The 18,787-nt window shown below is 43.5% G+C and overlaps 1 protein-coding gene across 1 annotated transcript in view; it reads left to right on the top strand.

Annotated features, from left to right (window-relative positions):
* The window catches only part of RGS22 (regulator of G protein signaling 22), a 57,963-nt gene extending 43,350 nt beyond the window's left edge, over window positions 1-14,613 (top strand). The window contains exons 22-27 of the mRNA XM_054385277.1: window positions 2,547-2,726; window positions 4,268-4,429; window positions 7,867-7,974; window positions 9,323-9,428; window positions 10,127-10,231; window positions 14,528-14,613. Of these exons, the coding sequence (XP_054241252.1) occupies window positions 2,547-2,726; window positions 4,268-4,429; window positions 7,867-7,974; window positions 9,323-9,428; window positions 10,127-10,231; window positions 14,528-14,613 (747 nt within the window). The remainder of the gene's footprint in view (window positions 1-2,546; window positions 2,727-4,267; window positions 4,430-7,866; window positions 7,975-9,322; window positions 9,429-10,126; window positions 10,232-14,527) is intronic.
* The last annotated feature ends 4,174 nt before the right edge of the window (window positions 14,614-18,787 follow it).

Here is an 18,787-nt window from a genome sequence, read left to right as displayed (position 1 = left end):
TCAACTTAAAAATCAGAGAAAGCTTTAAAATTCAATCAGATGGATAGCATCTACTCAAAAAGCCTGTACATACAATGTAAACTCTTCTCCCTTGCTCTCCGCAGTGGAGGACGCAGCCGAGGTGATAGAGAAGGTCAGCAGGGTTTGCCACTCTCCCAGATACAGGCCCTGTTGTAAAACTGCTGCTCTGTGTGGTGAAAGTCAGGGGAAACTTCTGAAGTGAGCCTTTAAATCACATTGCAGCCTTCTAGTAGCACCCTGGACTGAATGCAAAGTCACCACGGACCTTTCACTTGGTCATCATTCCTTTTGCCTCTGGAATACTGCTGATGCAAAAGTGGTACCAGAGAGGAGAGGCATTTCTGGGCTCCTGAAGGTAGCCTGTGTGCACATGGCAGGCAGGGAGCCTGAGGTTAGCTAACATGCTCAGAAATGAGGAGGTGAGCACAGCTGATGCTTTACCAGCAATTGGAGAGCCTGCTGCAGGCACGTGGGTAGATTATCACTGTTTGACTTCATGCATTTGCAGTTAGGGTCTGAATTAGAAGCTGCAGCTCCTCTGTTTCCAGGGGGCAATCTCACCTCCTCACAGAGGCTGTCATCCCTAAGCAAGGAACCATGGGGTGAAATGCTCTTTCAGGGTGCTGCTGTCTCTTTTGGATACAGAGTGGCTAGCTTAGACAAGAAACATAACATAAAGGCCCTTGAAATTCTGTGACATAAATCCTCAGAGCACTCCATGCTATTTTCAGATTTTTCACTTTTGATTGCTAACTTGTGGAGGACATAGAGGCTTTCTGAAAATCAGTGCAGAGCACAGTGTAGCTGTTTTCTTTGTGGGTCTGCTCACTGAAGAAAGCCTTCATTGTTTTACAGCCCACCCCCTCTGCTTCACTGAGGTTAGTTCTCTTTATCTCCTCATCAAGACAAAGCACAACCTGACCATATTTCTACATGCATGCAATTTGTCATGGCTGGCAGCTGATGCTCTTTATAGAAGCAAAGGGCTGGAGTAGCAGGAGTGTTGTGGGTCAAGCTGAACTGGAGAAACAACGCCAAAGCCGTGGGCAGCACTTAGCACAGGGCATGCTTGTGCTGTCTGAGCCCTGCCATGCCATCAGCTTAGCCAGAACTCCCTTTAGAAGTCAATGACTGCATTGCTCCTCACAACCCATCAGGCTGGTGGCACATCTTGGGAAAATCAAACCCAATTTATTTTTCTTAAACAAATATGAAGAAATATAACTGTGTGAATCATTCCCATCTGTTCCTCTGTGCTCATGTCTTATCCTTCTTTATACCATAGAGCTGGCCATCTTCCCTCTTACTACAGCTCTCCGCTTTTTCTTCTATGCTAGACAAGCAAAGGAAGCCATAACATATTAGAATCACAGAATGCATCAGCTTAGAAGGGACCCTTGAAGGTCATCTTGGCCAATATTCTTAGGATATACTGAACATGCTCTTGTGTTGCCTTGCTGTCTTCATTGTAGCTGTTATAATTCTTTTTTTTTTTCTTTCACAAAACTAGAGAGCATTCACAACAAAACAAGCCAGCTCTCACATACCACATTTCTGGTGAAAAGCCCTGGTTTTAATTTCCTTGCAAAGAAAATATCCAGCCTCCTCCTCCACCAAAACTAAAGGCACCTTCTTCATTTAGAGAGCCCTCTTCCTGAAAACTCTCTGGAGTGCTGGTTGTGTATTTAGTAGATGTAGATGATAATCTCCTAGTGTAAGAGACATTTCTGAGTGGCTATGGATCAGTGCAAAGTTGTGATTCAAGGCATCTGAGGGGAGTTCTTGGAATGATTTTTCCTTCCTGTCCAAGTCCAATGGTAGCAATGTCAGAGTGTGAATTCTCAGTAACAACGGGTTTTACAAGAGCAATTGGGTCACATCAAAAGAAAGAGACACTTCCCTCCCGCCAATGTTCCTTTGAGATCTCACCCTTGGAAATTCAGCTTTGTTTTGTATTCTTTTCTGCACAGAGTTATCACAAACACTGAGGTTGCAGGAAACTAGGAAATCTTAATGAATGGTGAAACAAGCAGATTTCAGTGAATGGAGGATTGTGCTGGTAGCTGAAATTGTCCTCTCTTTTGCCAGCATTCCTGTTTATAACATCTTGTTCCTTCTAAAGAATTCTCCTCTTTTAGGGCATATCTTTTGTCCATGCCTACGCTAGCCAGAGCAGGCTCATTGTATAGGAAAGCAGTGTGTTTCACACCTGCAGGTGTGTTTCTCTGCTCAGAAATGCCTATTGTCAGCAGTGTACCTCAGCTGAATTCAGGGTGCAAGCTCTCCTGCTCCATCAGAACATGCAGGCAGAGCTTGTCACCCAAAGCAGTGACTGCTTTATACTTGCAGCTGCAAAAGAGAGCTCCCACTCATGGCTTAACTATGGCTTTTCCCATGCACATTGTCTGTAAGAATCCTGCCCTACACACTGAAGGGCTCTGTTGTATAATTACAGTAGGAGGACCCTGTAAAAGGTCTTATGTCTCTCTCTTCTTTGCCTGAAAATGCTATTTTTCACCTTTCAGGACCTGTGCCATTCTCACTGTGATGATGCCACAGTCCAGAAAAAGATCACAGCTATTATTGACCGCTTCATTAATTCTGCCATACCCCCAGCTCTGCAGATTGACATCCCAGCTGAACAAGCAAAGAAGATTTTGGAGCACAGGAAGGAGCTAGGACCTTACATTTTTAGAGAGGCACAGGTGAGAAGCTGGGGGAATCTCTGTAACAGGTCTGATAGAGCCTGTGTGCCTCATTCTAAGGACAGTCTTTGTCATCTATGGGAAGATTTGGACTCAATGCACAAGCCTGGCATGAAGAAGAACACTACAGTTCTGCATGTCAATGAAGACTGTCTAGTGGAGCTGACAGAGATGTTCCAGATAGTTTTGGCTCAGTGAACTGGACAGTCTCTGACAGGTAGCTGATCCTGGAAAGGTGTTGTCCAGCTCTGCTTTAGGAATTCTGGTAGTAGAAACGAATTCTGTCTGTTTTTACTTCCTTGCTCTTTACCACTTAGTTAATGTCAGAGAAGTAATTTGTAGTCAGAAAGCTTGTAGCTTTTGTAGTTTATGGAAACATGCAGGTGTGAGTAAAGCACCAAAGCTCAACTTACTGAATGCCTTTCCCTTACTACAGAAAGTATGCATGAAATAGCTGGAGACAATTTTCTCTCTGATCTTTGTCCTCATCAAACTGAATATGATTTTGTGAACCTTTACTACAGACTTACTGTTTTCTTATTCCTTCTTACTGTCTTCTCTATCTTCTCTTCTAAACCCAAGAAAGCCAGTTCCCCTTCCTTTCACACAAGATTGCCACTAGCTTCTCTAAACATCAGCTGTGGGCTCATCAAGTGCTCTGATCAGGAAAGGTTTGTCAGAGAAAAGGGTTCATGCAGGTCTTAAGAGAAAGAGAAGTCTCGTGCAGCCCATGTAAACCTCAGTGAACTCCAGAAACGTGGCACAAAACCAAGGGAAGAACTTGGCCAAGAAGCTGTGACTGGAACATGACAGTGACTCATGTCACTTTCAAGTGCATTGAGCCAGAAGCAGTGAGGTGCTGAGCACACTTGGCTCCTTTGAAGCCAAGTTCCTCAGTGAGAATTAAACATCTAAATAAACTGAAAACTGTGAGCCTCGGTACGTGCAGCACCAGGATTCACTGAGCCCCCACTGTTTGCTTTTCTAAAATTGTTTTGCTTATTCTAGTTCAAAAAAAAAGACCCTGTGAGAGATTGTATCATTTAAAAATTATCCAAGATTTGCTCATAGATCTGTAATGTGGTTTAAGAGCCTTTCCAGAGGCAAAAAAGAAAAGTATTTCCTTTCTCTTAAGGAGGGAAAAAAAAATGCCCTCTGCCCAGCAAACTGACTCTTTGCCATAGCTGAGCAGAAGGGTGCTGCAGACACACTGGTGTGTGTTTTAGCAAGGATGCTTGCACAGAATGATGGATGCTTTCATTAATGCAAACAATTGTTTAGGGAAATGTGGAAAAAAAAAGAAAGAAAGTGCCTTTTAACTGTGCTGTAGGAAGATTTCTCACCAGTAATAAACACACTGATGAGAAGCATGTGCTGAGCAAAGCTGGACTGCAATGGCAGCACACAGGACGTGGGAGGAACAGGGCTGTGTGTTCAAAAAGAAAGAGTTGTTTCATTCTCAGGATGAACTGCATTTTATTTTACAATAATTACTGTTTGCTTAATATGGTTGGGATTAACTTCCTTTTCTTTCTGTGCAGATGACTGTTTTTGCTCTTCTGTTTAAATTCTGGCCAAAGTTTTCTAAGTTTCGAAGCAATGCAGACAGTGACAAAATTCTGCTTGCCTTGGAGAGAGAAAGGAGCAAAAGGATGCGAAAGAAGGAATGGAAAACAGCAGAGGAAAAGCTTGCAAAGTTTCAGGTGACAGCTGGTAAACTGCAGAAAGCCTATTTGCTGAGCAAACGTACATGAATTAAAAAATCTCTTTCTTGGCCTGACGTGTTTTTGTGAGAATTGAAGCTTTATGTGGGCCTAGTCCTAGGGCAATCAGTTCCCAATGCTGCCAACGCATATCCAGGTGTTAAACTTGAAGCAGATGAGTCAATAGAATACTTCTCCCATTAAGCAGAGGGAAAAATGTATTTTAGACATCTTTTGTGCCAAGAGAAGAGCGAAAAAGAGGCTGAATTTCACCCCCCAAAAATCTGTGTGGGGTCCATGTGTGAAATGGGTAACTGCAGACCTGTTTGCACTTCCAGTATGTACTGTCCTACCTTAGAATCTACAGTCCTGGCTCACTACTGAAAGCAAACCAAGCAGATTTCAGATCTATTTTTCAGAAGGAGCATTTGAAAAGCCTGCATATTATTTCCAAAGTATGCATCTGCTAATTGCTTTGTGTGCTCTTTGTGTTCTCTAGAACATTTCTCAGCTTTGAGATGGAATTGTCAGACTGTTCACAATGAGCTCCCAGACTCTTTCAGTGCACTAACAGAACTCAACCTCTGCAGCAGAACGCTTGCTTGTAAAATTGCTTTTCATTATTCAAATCTAAGGGATTATTTTTTTCCTTATTGACCATAGGCCTTGCAAAAGTTTATTTTTTACACAATGTACGTGTTTGGCCAGCTTTGAGGAGAGCACATTCTTACAAGGGCAGGAAAGTTATTTGCCTTGCAAACTATCCTATTATTTAAAGACCTTTAGGCTATTTTCAATCCCCTGTACAGATGTGTTGGGATATTACTGATGGTGAGAAGCACCTGAGTACCTGGGCAGAGCAGGACATCTGTGCCCACAGGAACAGGTGTATTTGTGATCCTCTGTGTGTTGTCAGACAAAACTGAAGAGCGCTGAAGCGTTGCTCAAGGCCACACACCAAGGTCGAGCAAACTCTAAACTCCAAGAACTCCTGCTCCTGTCTCCAAAGCATGCTGCCTCCATACAGGTAGGTTTGGCAAGGCCACTGGCACTGCTTAGACTGCAAGAATACAATATTTCAAAGTAAGGCAATTCTGTCTTTCCACAGACTTATTTTTTCCATCTGTTTGTTACCTCTCTGTAAGATTTCTGATGAAGACCAAGGAAGAAAAGAGCAAACTTGGCCAGGAGGGCAAAAGCCTAGCTTTTATGGTGAACAAATGAGAAAGATGAATTATCATTCTAAGCTGGGAAGCAGGGTAAGAAATGTTAGAAGATGACAGGCAGTTCAGTAAACAGTCTGCAGACTCTTCTCCTCACAAGAAATTACCAGGAAAGAAGCTACTTTTAAAATCTCTTGAAAGAATAGGTGGAACAGTTATGTTTCTGAAAACCTTTCCCCTCTTCCACTATTTTTTAAAGAATTTGCATTCTCTCTTGCCTGAGATTTCTGTCCCCTCAATGATGACACAACTATTCAAATGATTCAGCACCCCTGAAGGATCCTGCTAGGGTTCATCCCCCATCAGTAACAACAGCAGGTTCACTTGGCAACTTCAGAAGGTGATGATTTGTTGGCATTTAAAAGAATGCCTCTGCACCATCATCATAATAATTATAAAGAAATAATAATTAAAATAAATAATGACTGGCTCACCAGGAGAGGAAAGCTCTGGCAAGAGTTAGAAATTACTTATCTTTCCTTATATATTTTTTTCCTGCCACACCCAAGATAAGTTGCCACTTTAGGTTTAAGTTAAATGGAACAATCATGGCCCTGGGGGAGGAATTTAATTTCCTCCCTTCTCACAGATTTGTCCTTGGAGTGCTCAGTCTACCTGGGCTCACCTCCCTTTCTGAACTGACTGGATTAGTGTTGGATTTTTATGCAGTATAACGGAAAAAAATGGGCAGACACAAGGCTTTCAGGGGACTTGAAAATGTAAATCCCAGAAGCCACTTTTTGCAGACTGCTTTGGTGCCAGGATTTGTAGTTTGCTGTGCACACAATCACATTTTACCCACAAAGCAGAGCTGGGCTTTTTGCCTTTCAAGTTGAACTTACACTATAAAGCTGGACTTACTCTTTCCGTGTTCTTAGCAGGGAAAGGGAAAAACATGAGCATTCATTTTCCTTTTCCATGTTTCCTCCATCTCACTTTAAGCTTCTTAGCAGTTAGCTTATTTGTTAGCAAGTGGTGTAATGCCATGGGATGCAACACTGCCGTAACTTTGCCTAATTTACATTCTGCAAGACCTCATTTGCTGCACCACACTCACTGGGAAAGCCAGCAGAGAGAAGCTGTAGTACATCAGCACACACACTGCCTCTCTGTTTGCTTTGGTATCCCTGTTCTCAACTGACTATGCCACAGAAGTTAGTGAGCCTCCTTCTGGAGAGAAGAGGAACGTGACACTACCTGAGAGCTGACATCCAGAGTCACCATTTTAGATGAGTACATAGAACAGGGGGGATAATGAGGAAGGAAAAGGCACTTTGGGAGCAAGGAAGTAGGATATTCTGATCCTTTTCCAGACCTTTTGAGCACTTTCTGAGGAAATTTGAGAACAATTTAACCTCTCTTTCTCATTTTCTCGGGTGTTTTTTTCTCATTTTTTCACAGTCATCTTTGCCCATGTCAGGGGGGTTGGATTAGATGATCTCTGAGGCCCTTCCAACCTAAGCCATTCCATGATCCTATGATTTGCACCATAGGAAGGTTATATTGCTTGCCTCGTGGGGATGTTGTGGGGTTAATTTTGTGAGGTTAAATATGAACATTGATTAATAAACAGTTTGGGAGCATCAGACAGAATGTGCAAGGTGCAGCCTTAGTAAAACACTAAACCAACATGAAAATGAGCAGCAGTTAATCAGCAGAACAGTTTACCAAGGGTTACAGTGCCTTGGCCTGTACTGTAGCAGTTTGAAATCAGACTGGCTCTTTTCCTAACATGTACACTGCAGTTCACTGCCAGCTACTGCACCAAGCTGCAATTAATCACCACAAATCCCAACCTCCATATTTATACCTGAGGCTGAGTATGAGGATCACAATGGCCCCTCTGCCCCTCAAACATGTTCTGCTGCAGATCTGCCCTCTCACTTAGCTATGTTTTGGAGCAGGTACTGAATTTGGGGTTGGACTAGATGATCTTTTGTGGTCCCTTCCAAACCCTAATGTCCTGTGATCCTGTAATCTGAAAGGCAGATAGTCTGCAGGAGTGTGCAGGTCAGGAAACTTCAATTAGGACAAAGAAATGCTTTTAAAAAGTGCTGTCTTCTGATCTCTTTTATTATACCCAAACTGATGAATTATGGAACAGCATTACAATGCATTACTGCACAAAATGCTACCTCATTTCCAATGCTTCCTCAGACTTTGCTTCTTACTTTTGGGTCAGTCAACTATTATGATGAGCTCTTCTTATTGCAGAGTAAAGAAGTGGAGAGAAAGCTCAGCAGTCTGGCAGGCAGTGCTTCAGCAAATGAGACTGGTATGGAGAGAGGCCTAGCTTCATTTTCAGATGGATATGGACAGCAGGTGAATAATGAACATGTTGCTACTGATAGCATCATTCAAGAGAGATCAAATGATCTTGGGAGTGTGGAAAGGTGGAGTTTGGTTTTGAATGCTACTGTCTGGGTGTTTGCATAGAAAAATCTGTGAGAAAAACCACTCTTTACAACTTCCCCCAGAACAATTCTGATGATGCATCTGATCTGCAGTTAAAATGTATCACTCATTTTATCGTAGAATCAGGAAGAGAAGACATGCCTTGGGTATCAAGGGATGATTTATAGCTGAGTCAGCACTGCCACAGTCTGTGCAGCCACATCATCACAGCTGTGTAACACCACGAGGAGTCAGCCACACTTTGGCCACTGTTTCTATTCCATGGAGCTCTTCCCGTGGCATCACGTCAGCTATGAGCAGAACACAGAAAGAGGCAGGCTGAAACAACCCTGGAAACCACAGTGCCAGTGCAAGCTGCATAGCTAAGCTCACACTCTCACCCCACACATGAACCTTCTGCACATGAAACTTCTGCTCACACTTATTTAAAAAAAACAACAAAATGAGTTGAGTGAGGCAGTGGAGCAGTATCCATGCCTCAGCTATCAACAAGAGGCAGGTAACTGCAGGAAGAACAATAGTCTTTTACAGAGCACTTTCTCCTCCAAGCCCCCTTCTGCTACAGGAAGATGCTAGAAGTTCTTACTGAGTGATGCCATGACAAACCAGTTGCAAACTTCTCATGCTGGAAGAAAATAAAATAAAAAGGCCAAATAAAAGCACAGTTGCCAGACTGACTTGGGAGAGTGACCTAAAATTTACATGGCACCTGAACTGTGGCTGTTGCAGTCTAAAGAGCAACATTTTTCCTTAGCAAAGGAAAGGGTGACAGCTCCAGTTGATTTGTCTCTAGTGGTAGCAGCATTCTCCTGGAGTGGGCACAGACAGAAAGAGCTGTGAGGCTAATGAGACCTTGGACGATGTGAGAAAGGACATAGTGGCAGGATGTGGCAGGGAGATAAACCTCAAGTCCTCAACAGCACAAAATGACAGTATTTTGGGAAGGGACAGGCCTGCTGCATTTAGGTTTTGAAGAAGAAAGGGGAGAGCATAGGACTCACCAGGGATGGAGAATAGATGAATGTATCATTATCTGTCAAGTTTTCTCAGGATTTCATGGTGTTTTGAGATTTGCTTCTCTGCAGCAACACTGTTGAGCCCAGTATGGTCAGGACAAAACTTCTCTTTGTAGTGATTGTGACTATTCAGCAACAGTGATAAAATACAAACAAGTTTTCTTGCCTCACTGTTGAAATGGACAAGGAACTATGAGTGACATGGTCAGGAGGCTGATGGTTTTCAATGGTTCTTGCAGGCTTCCTGGTCCTTCTCCAAATACATAGAAGCCTTGGAGCAGGAGAGAATCCTCCTTAAAATGCAAGAAGATCTGGAGAAAAACTCTTCATCACTCCTTACAGGTTGTTAACCAGGCTCTCTTGTTTAAATCCTATTTAGTTCACATACATATTTCATCATCCCTGATGTCTTAGAATCATAAAATCATCAGCACGGAATCCTAGAATGGCTCAGGTTGGAAGGGACCTCAGAGCTCACCTCCTCCAACCTCCCCACCATGGGCAGGGACACCTCTCAACTAGACTCAGCTGCTCAAGGCCTCATCCAACCTGGCCTTCAACAACCCCACAAAGGAGGAGGCACCCACAACCTCCCTGGGCAGCCTGTTCCAGAGTCTCATCGCCCTGGTACCAAAGAACTTCCTCCTAAGCTCCAGTTTAACCCTGCTCTGCCTCAGCTTCAAACCATTCTCCCTTGTTCTGTCTCTAGGCACCCTCATGAAAAGTTCTTCTGCAGCCTTCCTGTAGGATCCCCTCAGGTATTGGAAGGCAGCTCTAAGGTCCCCCCTGGAGTCTTCTCTTCTTGAGCTTTATCAGCTTATGTAGAGATGAAACTTTCTTGTCACAGTTTGTAGGGGTCCTATGCAAGGGACATTGCTTCCCCCTTGTGTCACCAGGTACACTCTCTTAGGACTTGCCCAAAAATATTGTGATCTCTTTGTTCCTTGAATCTCTCTCTTTAGCAGTCCTGCTCTAATAGCACCAGGTGAGATCCAATCCATTCAGTTTCCCGTCACTTTCATTTTTTTTTCCATATCCAGAAGCTCCATCTGTGTCCTTTCCAAAGCCTGAAAACTCTGAAAAATCAAACACTTCTTCAAGGACTAGTGTGACTTTGAAGAAACATTCAGTTCCTCTCAAGAAACAAGGTGAGTACCAGACTGCCAACAGGGGCACTTGGAAATCTGGATTCTTAGCAACTAGTCAGTGCAGTCAGTGCTGATCCTCATTAGAATCAAGTTTTCCCACTCCCAATCATTTTTAACTGAAACTGTATAGCTTTATCATGAAGGCAGGATTATTTTTCCCTCTCACCATTGTTAGAGGAGGGGCACAAAAATGATCAGGGGGCTGTGAGGACAGGCTGAGGGAGCTGGGATTGCTCAGCCTGGAGAAGAGAAGGCTCCAGGCAGACACAATAGCAGCCTTCCAGTATCTGAGTGGGGCTAGAAGAAGGCTGCAGAGGGATTGTTTGCAAAGGCCTGCTGGGACAGGACAAGGGGCAGTGGTTTGAAGGAGAGAAGAGCAGATTTAGATTGGATGTTAGGAACAAATTCTGTACCGCAAGGGTGCTGTAACACTGCAACAGGTTGCCCGGGGAGGTAGTTGAGGCCCCATCCCTGGAGATATTGAAGGTCAGGCTGGACAAGGCTCTGAGCAACCTGATCTAGTAGAGGATGCAGGGGGGTTGGACTAGATGGCCCTTGGAGGTCAGTGCTTCTATGATTCTATGACCTAATGTTGACCAGATGGAATTTTTTTTTTTTTTTTTCAAAATGGTAGTCTCTGAAAGTTATCTGAGCTTTCAAGCCAGAATATGTTAAATATTAGCATGAGATGACTGGAGGAAGTGACAGGAGTTGCTGACAGGGGTCTGACACAGCAATAGATCGCCAAAGCTGAGTAAATGTTAGAACAGGAGAAATAAGTGGGACTGCAAAGAGATCTGCTAAAGACAGGAAAGCAGATTTTGCTGCAGAGCTTGAATTCCTAGATGGAAGAATCCCCTAGAGCTTTTGTGGTTTGGGTTTGGTTTTTCTTTTTTTAAGCCTCTGCTGAAATTAGATGGATTTATGAAAAAAGTAATAAAACTTGGACTAATCCTACCCTTCCTTCTCTGCTCCTTCCTCTTCTAATTCTGTACTTCAGCATTGCTATTTTAGGCAAGGTGGTGTCCTGCCCTCTCTAGTACTCTAAACAAACTCTTCATGTAGCAGCATTCTCTGCATGCAGCTGCAGAGAAAAGTGGAGCATTGCTTGGTCTTCCCTTGCGTTCTCTTTCTGCCCTCTTCCCACCTCCTATATCAGTAATCATTTATTCTAATTGGAAATAAATTAATTTCCCTAATTTGAGTCTGTTTTGCCTGCAACAGTAATTGATAATCAGTCTCTCTGTCCTTATCCTGACTCACAATGTTTCTCTTTCCTGTTTTCCTTCTTTTCTCCCCTTGTCCTGCTTAGAGGGGGGCAAAGCAAGTGACCACCTGAATGGGAGACTGGCTGCTAGTGAGGGCCAAGCCAACCATGCCTTGGTTCTCTCTTTTTGATGCATTTTTTTAAGAGCTGTTTTGACTGTTTCATTGAGCTGCAACACAGAAATGACATTCTGGTACCTTTGCAGGCAGAGCAAAATCTCCTTGAGGAAGAAGGAAATGCAGGGAAATGCATTGGAGATGAGCAGGAGACACAAAACCAATGTTCATCTAAGGTTTGTCCTTACATTTCCAGAGCAAAGATGACAGCTTGGAGTATTATTAAGAACCATGGGACATCAGCCAAAGGTAGAAAATAAACATCTTCCACTGTGTTCCATATCAACATGACTGTGATACTGACTCTTGTGTTGCTAATTTGTTTAGCAGTGTGAGATTCCACTGAAGTATGCATGGCCCAGACAACCAGGTCCTAAAGATCTTAGGATCAAACCTGGTTCTTCAGTGCCTGATCTAATGACTAAATAAAACACTGCATTGAACTGATGGCCCTGAAGCAGTGTCCCGGCACACTGTGCTCTCAGTACTGCAATTCACACCACTTCTCTTTGTCAAGGGTAGCTCAGGAGGTGTCTGAGCTATCACAAAATCAAACACTGCTGTGGCTGGCTTCCAGTCCAGTCTGATTCTGGGCCAAAAGTGCACCTTCTGCCTGATTTCTGAGTTTTGATCCACAAGAAAGGCTTAAAATACATCAGGACAGAGATGTGATTGAGAACTTCTGTAAACCATCCTATCTCTGAAGGCACTGCTCACTGGAAGGTTGCAGAAGTTCACAGTTCTTGTGTGGTTCTCCCTCCTTTCTTGCTTCTTGTTAAAATTTTAAGAGTTTTAAAAAGAATTGGGGTAGAGTTGATGTTGGAACTTAGGTCAAAGGATTAACTGGGAACTTAAGAGGGGGCAGAATTAACTGCTAGGCAGGAACAGGATGATGATAGACCTCTCCACATTTTTCTGACCACTTTAAATATCAATCCCCAGCTACAAGGTTGTTGGCTCCATTCTTCTCTTCTGTGTGTAATGCATGTAAGAGAAATCAGGTCAGCAAGGTCTAGCTTGCTGAGTTCCCAAGGACTACTCACAAGTTAGGAATGGGATTGTCTTCCACTACCTCTCCCAACCTCTTGGACAAGAATGAGCCATGCAGCCCTGTCTCAACTGTCAGAAGTAAAGGTTCTTCAGCTGGAACTCTTAGATCCTACTGCTGAGGACCACTCATGAGTGCTTTCCTTCTCAGCATGGAGTGGCACCTAAGGGCAGCTAATAGCCTTTTTCACTCTTGCCACAATCTTATACTGGTAGCTTTGACTCAGCTCATACTTGGATTACTTCTAAAATGAAATCTGTAATACAGCTATTTGTCACAGATGATAAAACTCCTTGTGCATCTGTTCAGTCTTGCCAAACCCTTCACAACAGTTTAGTAACCCCCATGCAAAAACTTCTGTCAAACTTCAAACCAAGTACTTTGGGTCCTTCAGTGAGCAGCATTCTGCAAACTGTCTCTATCCACTTAGCCCTCTGCAAACCAGTGATGCTCTTCAGTTTGCAGCTCCGTCTCCATTGTAACTGAAATAAATAAATATACGTGTGTGTGTGTCTGTGTATATACACAGCCACATACAGTCCATACCACAGAAGGGACCTCAGAGATCATCTCCTCTGACCTCCCCACCATGGGCAGGGACACCTCTCAACTAGACTCCACTGCTCAGTGCCTCATGCAACCTGGCCTTCAACACCCCTAGGGAGGAGGCATCCACAGCCTCTCTTGGTAACCTATTCCAGAGTCTCTCCACCCTTGGACTGAAGAACTTCTTCCTCAGATCCAGTCTAACCCTGCTCTGCCTCAGCTTCAAACCATTCCCCCTTGTCCTGTCTCTAGACACTCTCATGAAAAGTCCCTCAGCAGCCTTCTTCAGCTATTGGAAGGCAGCTCTAAGGTCCCCCCAGAGTCTTCTCTTCTCCAGGCTGTACAAACCCAGTTCCCTCAGCCTATCCTCAATGCAGAGCTGCTCCAGCCCTTGGACTATCTTTGTGGCCTCCTCTGGACTCACCCCAACAGCTCTATGCCCTTCTTATGCTGGGGACACCAGAACTGTATGCAGTATTGGAGGTGGGGTCTCAGCAGAGCAGAGGGGCAGAATCACTTCCTTCATCCTGCTGATGTGCAGTAAAATGGCAGGTGTCCCTTCACTGCTCCCTCTGTGTGCTTAGCCCTCCACAGCCTTACAGACCTGGGGACATCATCTAGCACTTGCCGTAGCACTTGCCCATCTAGCACTGCCCACTTCTGAAGTGGCCAGCCTCAACCCCAGCACTCTAGTCAAAACTCTCTTTGACTTCAGCTTGTCTGTGTAAAAATGACTGCAAAGACAGCTGCAGCCTCACAGTTCTGTCCCAGCCTCAGAAAATCCTTACATTATTTCTATTTCTAGTATTAAAACCTGCAGCAAGCCCATCACTGCGCAGCTGTCCATGGCCAAGAGAGCTGCAGCTTGAATCTGCCCTGTTGACACTGCCCCCTTACATTCAGCTGATGAGTGTTTTACTGCCTTTGGTAGAAATGCTTTCAGTCAGCCATTGTGAATCATGTCTGAGTACAGATAGAACTGGGCTAAATGGTGCTTTTGTAAAGCTTATGGAACATTGCTTGGTTTAATACATTCAGTAGTTGCTGTAAAATCTGAGGAAAAGACAGGTTTGAACAAAAAAATTTAGCTCTGGATCTGTACTCACAGTTCAAACCTACCTCTAATGGCCTGATTTGGAGCATTCCCAGGATCTCAGAGAGTTATAATTCACATCTGTGTTTTCTAACCCTTTCATGCATGATGGTTTGAATGTGCACTTTTGGAGCAGGTCCATGTCTAATGGGCTAAATTGTACTTCCCAAATCAGAAGCCACATGGTGTAACCACATAGTTTTTGATTTTTATTCTTATTATGTAGTCTTCAATAAGGTTCTGTCGCTCCAGCACTTTGGATTAATACCAAACACCAGAGTCTACACTTTTTACCTACCTGCTGTGAACTAACTCATTTTGATTTCTACCAAGGATTTAGTGAAGCATTTGCACAATTGCCATGATGGATACTTCTCTGCCAAGGAATAACTTACCAGAGTGCTGGAGCAGAGTGCAGTTATGCAGGACCCACTAAGCTGTCCTAGTATGGTAAGGCTTGTCAAGGTATAGACCAGGTTCTCTTACTTTTAATATTCACTGAGCTGAGATAATTTCTATGTCAAGCACAGGCTGCATTTGCTTGGATTTCCCTCTGCTTCTCTGCTAGTGAAGGTATCTGAGTTTCTGGTAACACATTTGAAAGCCTTGATAACAGCACTGCTTATTCCACATGTTCATGATGTGTTTCCTCAGAGTGTGCTGATGAGCTGTGTGCCTTTCTCATGTTAAGTTCTCATTTCATGTCAAAGTGGAAGTGTAGTAAGTGGATTTGTGCTTTTAATTTTAGCTATTTCTTTTTCCTCTAAAACCAATCTTGTACACGACTGCCCTCCATCATGTGCATTTGGAAGTCTTATGTTGGCAAGAAGTTTAAAAAGAAAGCAATGTTCACTTCTCAGAAAAGGCTCTTTGAACAAAGCAAAGCAATTGTGCCATTAATGAGAAAGTAAATGAAACAAGTGACAAGGCAAGCAAGAATAAACCCCACAGCATCACCCTCAAGGAATGCACAGGCACACAATAGCTTATACAATATTCCCCAGCTGTCATAGTCAGTACATACAGAGACTTCACTGCAAATATTATAGAATCATAGAATGCTTTGGGTTGGAAGGGACTTTAAAGATCACCTAGTTCCAAGCCCCCTGCCACTGGGGACTTTTTATTGCTCTTTAGATCTTCCATGGTGCCTATGGCATAGTGAATGCAACCAACAAGCTGACAGCAGCCTCGATGGTTTTCACCTGTAGACAATTAAATTAACACCATCCCAGCTGTGACACCCAGCTGGTCACTACTAGGACCACTACTAGGACTAGGTTTTATAAACCCTGGACCCTAATTGGTTTGCATCTCACTCATTTCTGGAAAAAGGTACTTTGGGAATTGAATCTGTCACAACTCTGGAGTAATTTCCACCATTAGAGCTGTGTATGAAGTCTCTACTTGGTGGCTCTGTGTGTGCTTATGTGTACACACTCTACACACCAATTACCTTGTCTGCTAAACTACTGTCATAATTACCCAGGGCTTAAACTTGCTGTGTGTAATCCGTTTCCAAAGACAATATTCCAGACACCTTCTTCTGTGTATGTTTGGAAACGAAGGTCCCTAAGTGTTTGACTTTGCACTCACTTGCGCCTGAGAGGACTGAGCCACTGAACTTGTGCTGCTGAGCAATTAGGGATGGCTCTTTCCAGAGACCTGCACAGCTGCTGCAAAAAGAAAATAAATGCACTTTTGGGGAGTTCTTTTTCCTCTTGAAAGCACATGCAACAGGAAAAATTAACTTTATTTATTTCTCCTTAATGAGGAAGTAATTAACGGCCATTCACTAAAGGCTATGGTAAATGATTTACTGCTTTCAAGCTAATGAACCTGATCTGAAAAAGGAGAGTGTGTGATTGTGTTCATCCACCAGTTATGACTTTCCAGTTCAAAGATGTCCTGAAGTCCTGGGACTTCCTCATCCTGAACTTGTTCTCTTAATTCATGTCTCCAGAGGTGCTCAACACCTGGGAGGATCATGCCTTCAGAAGGCTGTCCAAGGGACAAAAGCAGTGATCTTGGCCTTTCCTTTCTGAGTGAAGCACCAGAAAAGCAAAACTTTTCCATTGCAGCTCCACACGAAAGTCTGCTAGCAAAACAACAACAAAGGACTAGAAAATCAGACCACAGCAATACACATGCTTCCTGGGGCTTGCCAGGGGAATGTAGCACTAAGCACAGGCTGTATTTTCAGACAATAGTTCAGCACTGGAAACAAACTGCCCAGAGAGCTTTTGCTATCCTTATTGTCACCAGAGGGGTTCTAAAACCAGATAAGATGTGAATATCTGTCCAGATGACTACGTATTTTCAAACCCATATTGGGGCTGGGCAATGAGCAGATGAACTCTTGAGGGACTTATTTTCTCTGAATCCATGTTCATGTTGTTCTGAATGCAAAAGCTTAGCCTCTGCTAAGGAATCTTACGAGAGTCCAGGGCTGTGACACTTCATTTGCTCTGCACCCGAAACTCCCACTGAAGCCAATTATTCAGTCTAATTGAACAAAGACCACAGCTCCTCTGGCTGTGCAATTGTTGGTAACCATCAACAAACTGATTCATCTACCATTGGGCCAAACGTTACAAAATCTGTTTCTGAGTTCTTGTTTGTACCCCCATCAGAAGATTACACCAAAATTAAAGCATGCAGTACTTGAACTAACTTCAAAGACTGAGCTTGCACTTCTAGTGAGTTCAGCCTTTTTATTGGTTCATGTTTTCCATTTGGCTTCAACATCCTGTTCCTTACTGATGCCCTTCTAGAGTTTCATTTACAAATATTACATCCCTGCTTGTAAGCCATGCTAATTAATACTGTGGTAGAGGCTACGGATTAGAGTAATCTCATGCCTCCTGCTTGGAAAAACATGGCAAGTTTTCCAGACGTTTACATGTAACGCTGGATTAAGCACGGCCAGATTTGCCTTAGGAAAATCTGTCCTGAACTCATTCAGTCACAATACATTGAACTAAGGTTGCTTATGCTGTTATCTGTTGCCAGGTTTGTTAATCACGAAGCTCAACAATTTCAGTGCAGTAGAAACCCGAGAGTCACAATTTCCTAATTAGATTATTTCAAACAAAACTAGCCAAGCTAAACCAGACTGGTTTCAGTGTACATATTGATAGAAGTTTATGCCAGTAACAAGTTTGTTAAAAAAACCCCACAAGCTACTTTCTGGAAGCCTCACAAGTCTGACTGTGCCTCACCTTTCAAACCTGAGATCACAACCTCAGGTGGATTTTAGCCCCACTAGGGATTTTGTAGTCAGTGACTCCTTATCTGTTGGCAAAGTTAGGACTGTAAAGAAAATCTGTTTTATTTGCATTGTCATCAAATATCCCATAAAAGCTAGGGAGACTTCCCCCAGCACAGCAGTGCTGAACCAATGGACTTTTCCAAGACCAAGATAAACCAAAGCAAGGGCATTTTTGGGAAGAGGGGGATGTCTTTTATGAGAGCAGGTGATGGAAACAACAGAGAAGCGTTCAGGCTCACAGTTTGTTCACCAGGTCATAAAGAGGTCAATGAATTCATCATCTCTGGGATACTGCTTATTTCATTTGTGCCTTTGTGTTCAGGAACTCCCTCTCCATAAATAGACACAATTTGGTTGATGTGGTTGCAGGCGTGATCTGGACACAAGTCACAGCAAAGCTGAAAGAGACACCCTCCACTCCTCCTGCCTGTCACTTCGAACCCAGAAGGGAAAGTTTGCCAGCATCTCCCAACACATGACCATGTCATCACCTCAGTGTTAATTAAAGCACAAATTAAAAATGAGAGGTTTAGAAGCCTATGAGAAAAGGTCTTGAAACTTGCCACAGGAAATAGCTGCAGCAGTGGCACTTCACACATCATCAGGGCCAGTCTCTTCTTGGAGTGAGCTCTGTATTGTGCTGGGTAAATCAAACAGAGGACATAGAGCTCTCTAGGGTACAGAGACATCTGGAACCTAGAGACAGTTACATCTCCAGCTGCAGGTTTTTCAGGGGTCACTCTCTCAAGGTGCAGTCTCTGACCTGAGCAAGACCTCTTCTCCTTTCTATGCAGCTTGCTCCTCTGAGAGGAGCGCACTGAGACAGACCTGTTGAACCTAACCAGGGAAGAGCATCTTGTGAAGATCTTCCACTTGGAAGGAGGCTTTCCCACCTCCCAGCCATTGTTTCATTCCCACAGGTCAGTTGGTCTGTCATTTCCCATGAAAATTAATTCCTTGAACAAAATTATTACTGTGTGAGCAGCAGCAGCTGACCACTTTCAGCTTTCCTGGAGGTCAGATGGTTCCTGGAAAACAAGGATGTCGAATGAAAAACCTTTCTCAGAGTAAGGCAGCTCTACACAAACACAGAGGTGTAAAGAGCAGTGCAAACCTATTTTCTTGGATGGTTTTATTTCCATTGCAGACTCACTACACAACATTTTAAACCACAAAAGACAGAAGAATCCTGGCATCATTTAGAGAGTTTTGAGC

This window comes from Indicator indicator, chromosome 12 (assembly GCF_027791375.1).
Source record: "Indicator indicator isolate 239-I01 chromosome 12, UM_Iind_1.1, whole genome shotgun sequence".
Classification (NCBI taxonomy): domain Eukaryota; kingdom Metazoa; phylum Chordata; class Aves; order Piciformes; family Indicatoridae; genus Indicator; species Indicator indicator.
The sequence above is the reverse complement of the archived record's forward strand: the minus strand, read 5'-3'. Positions and strand labels throughout refer to the sequence as shown.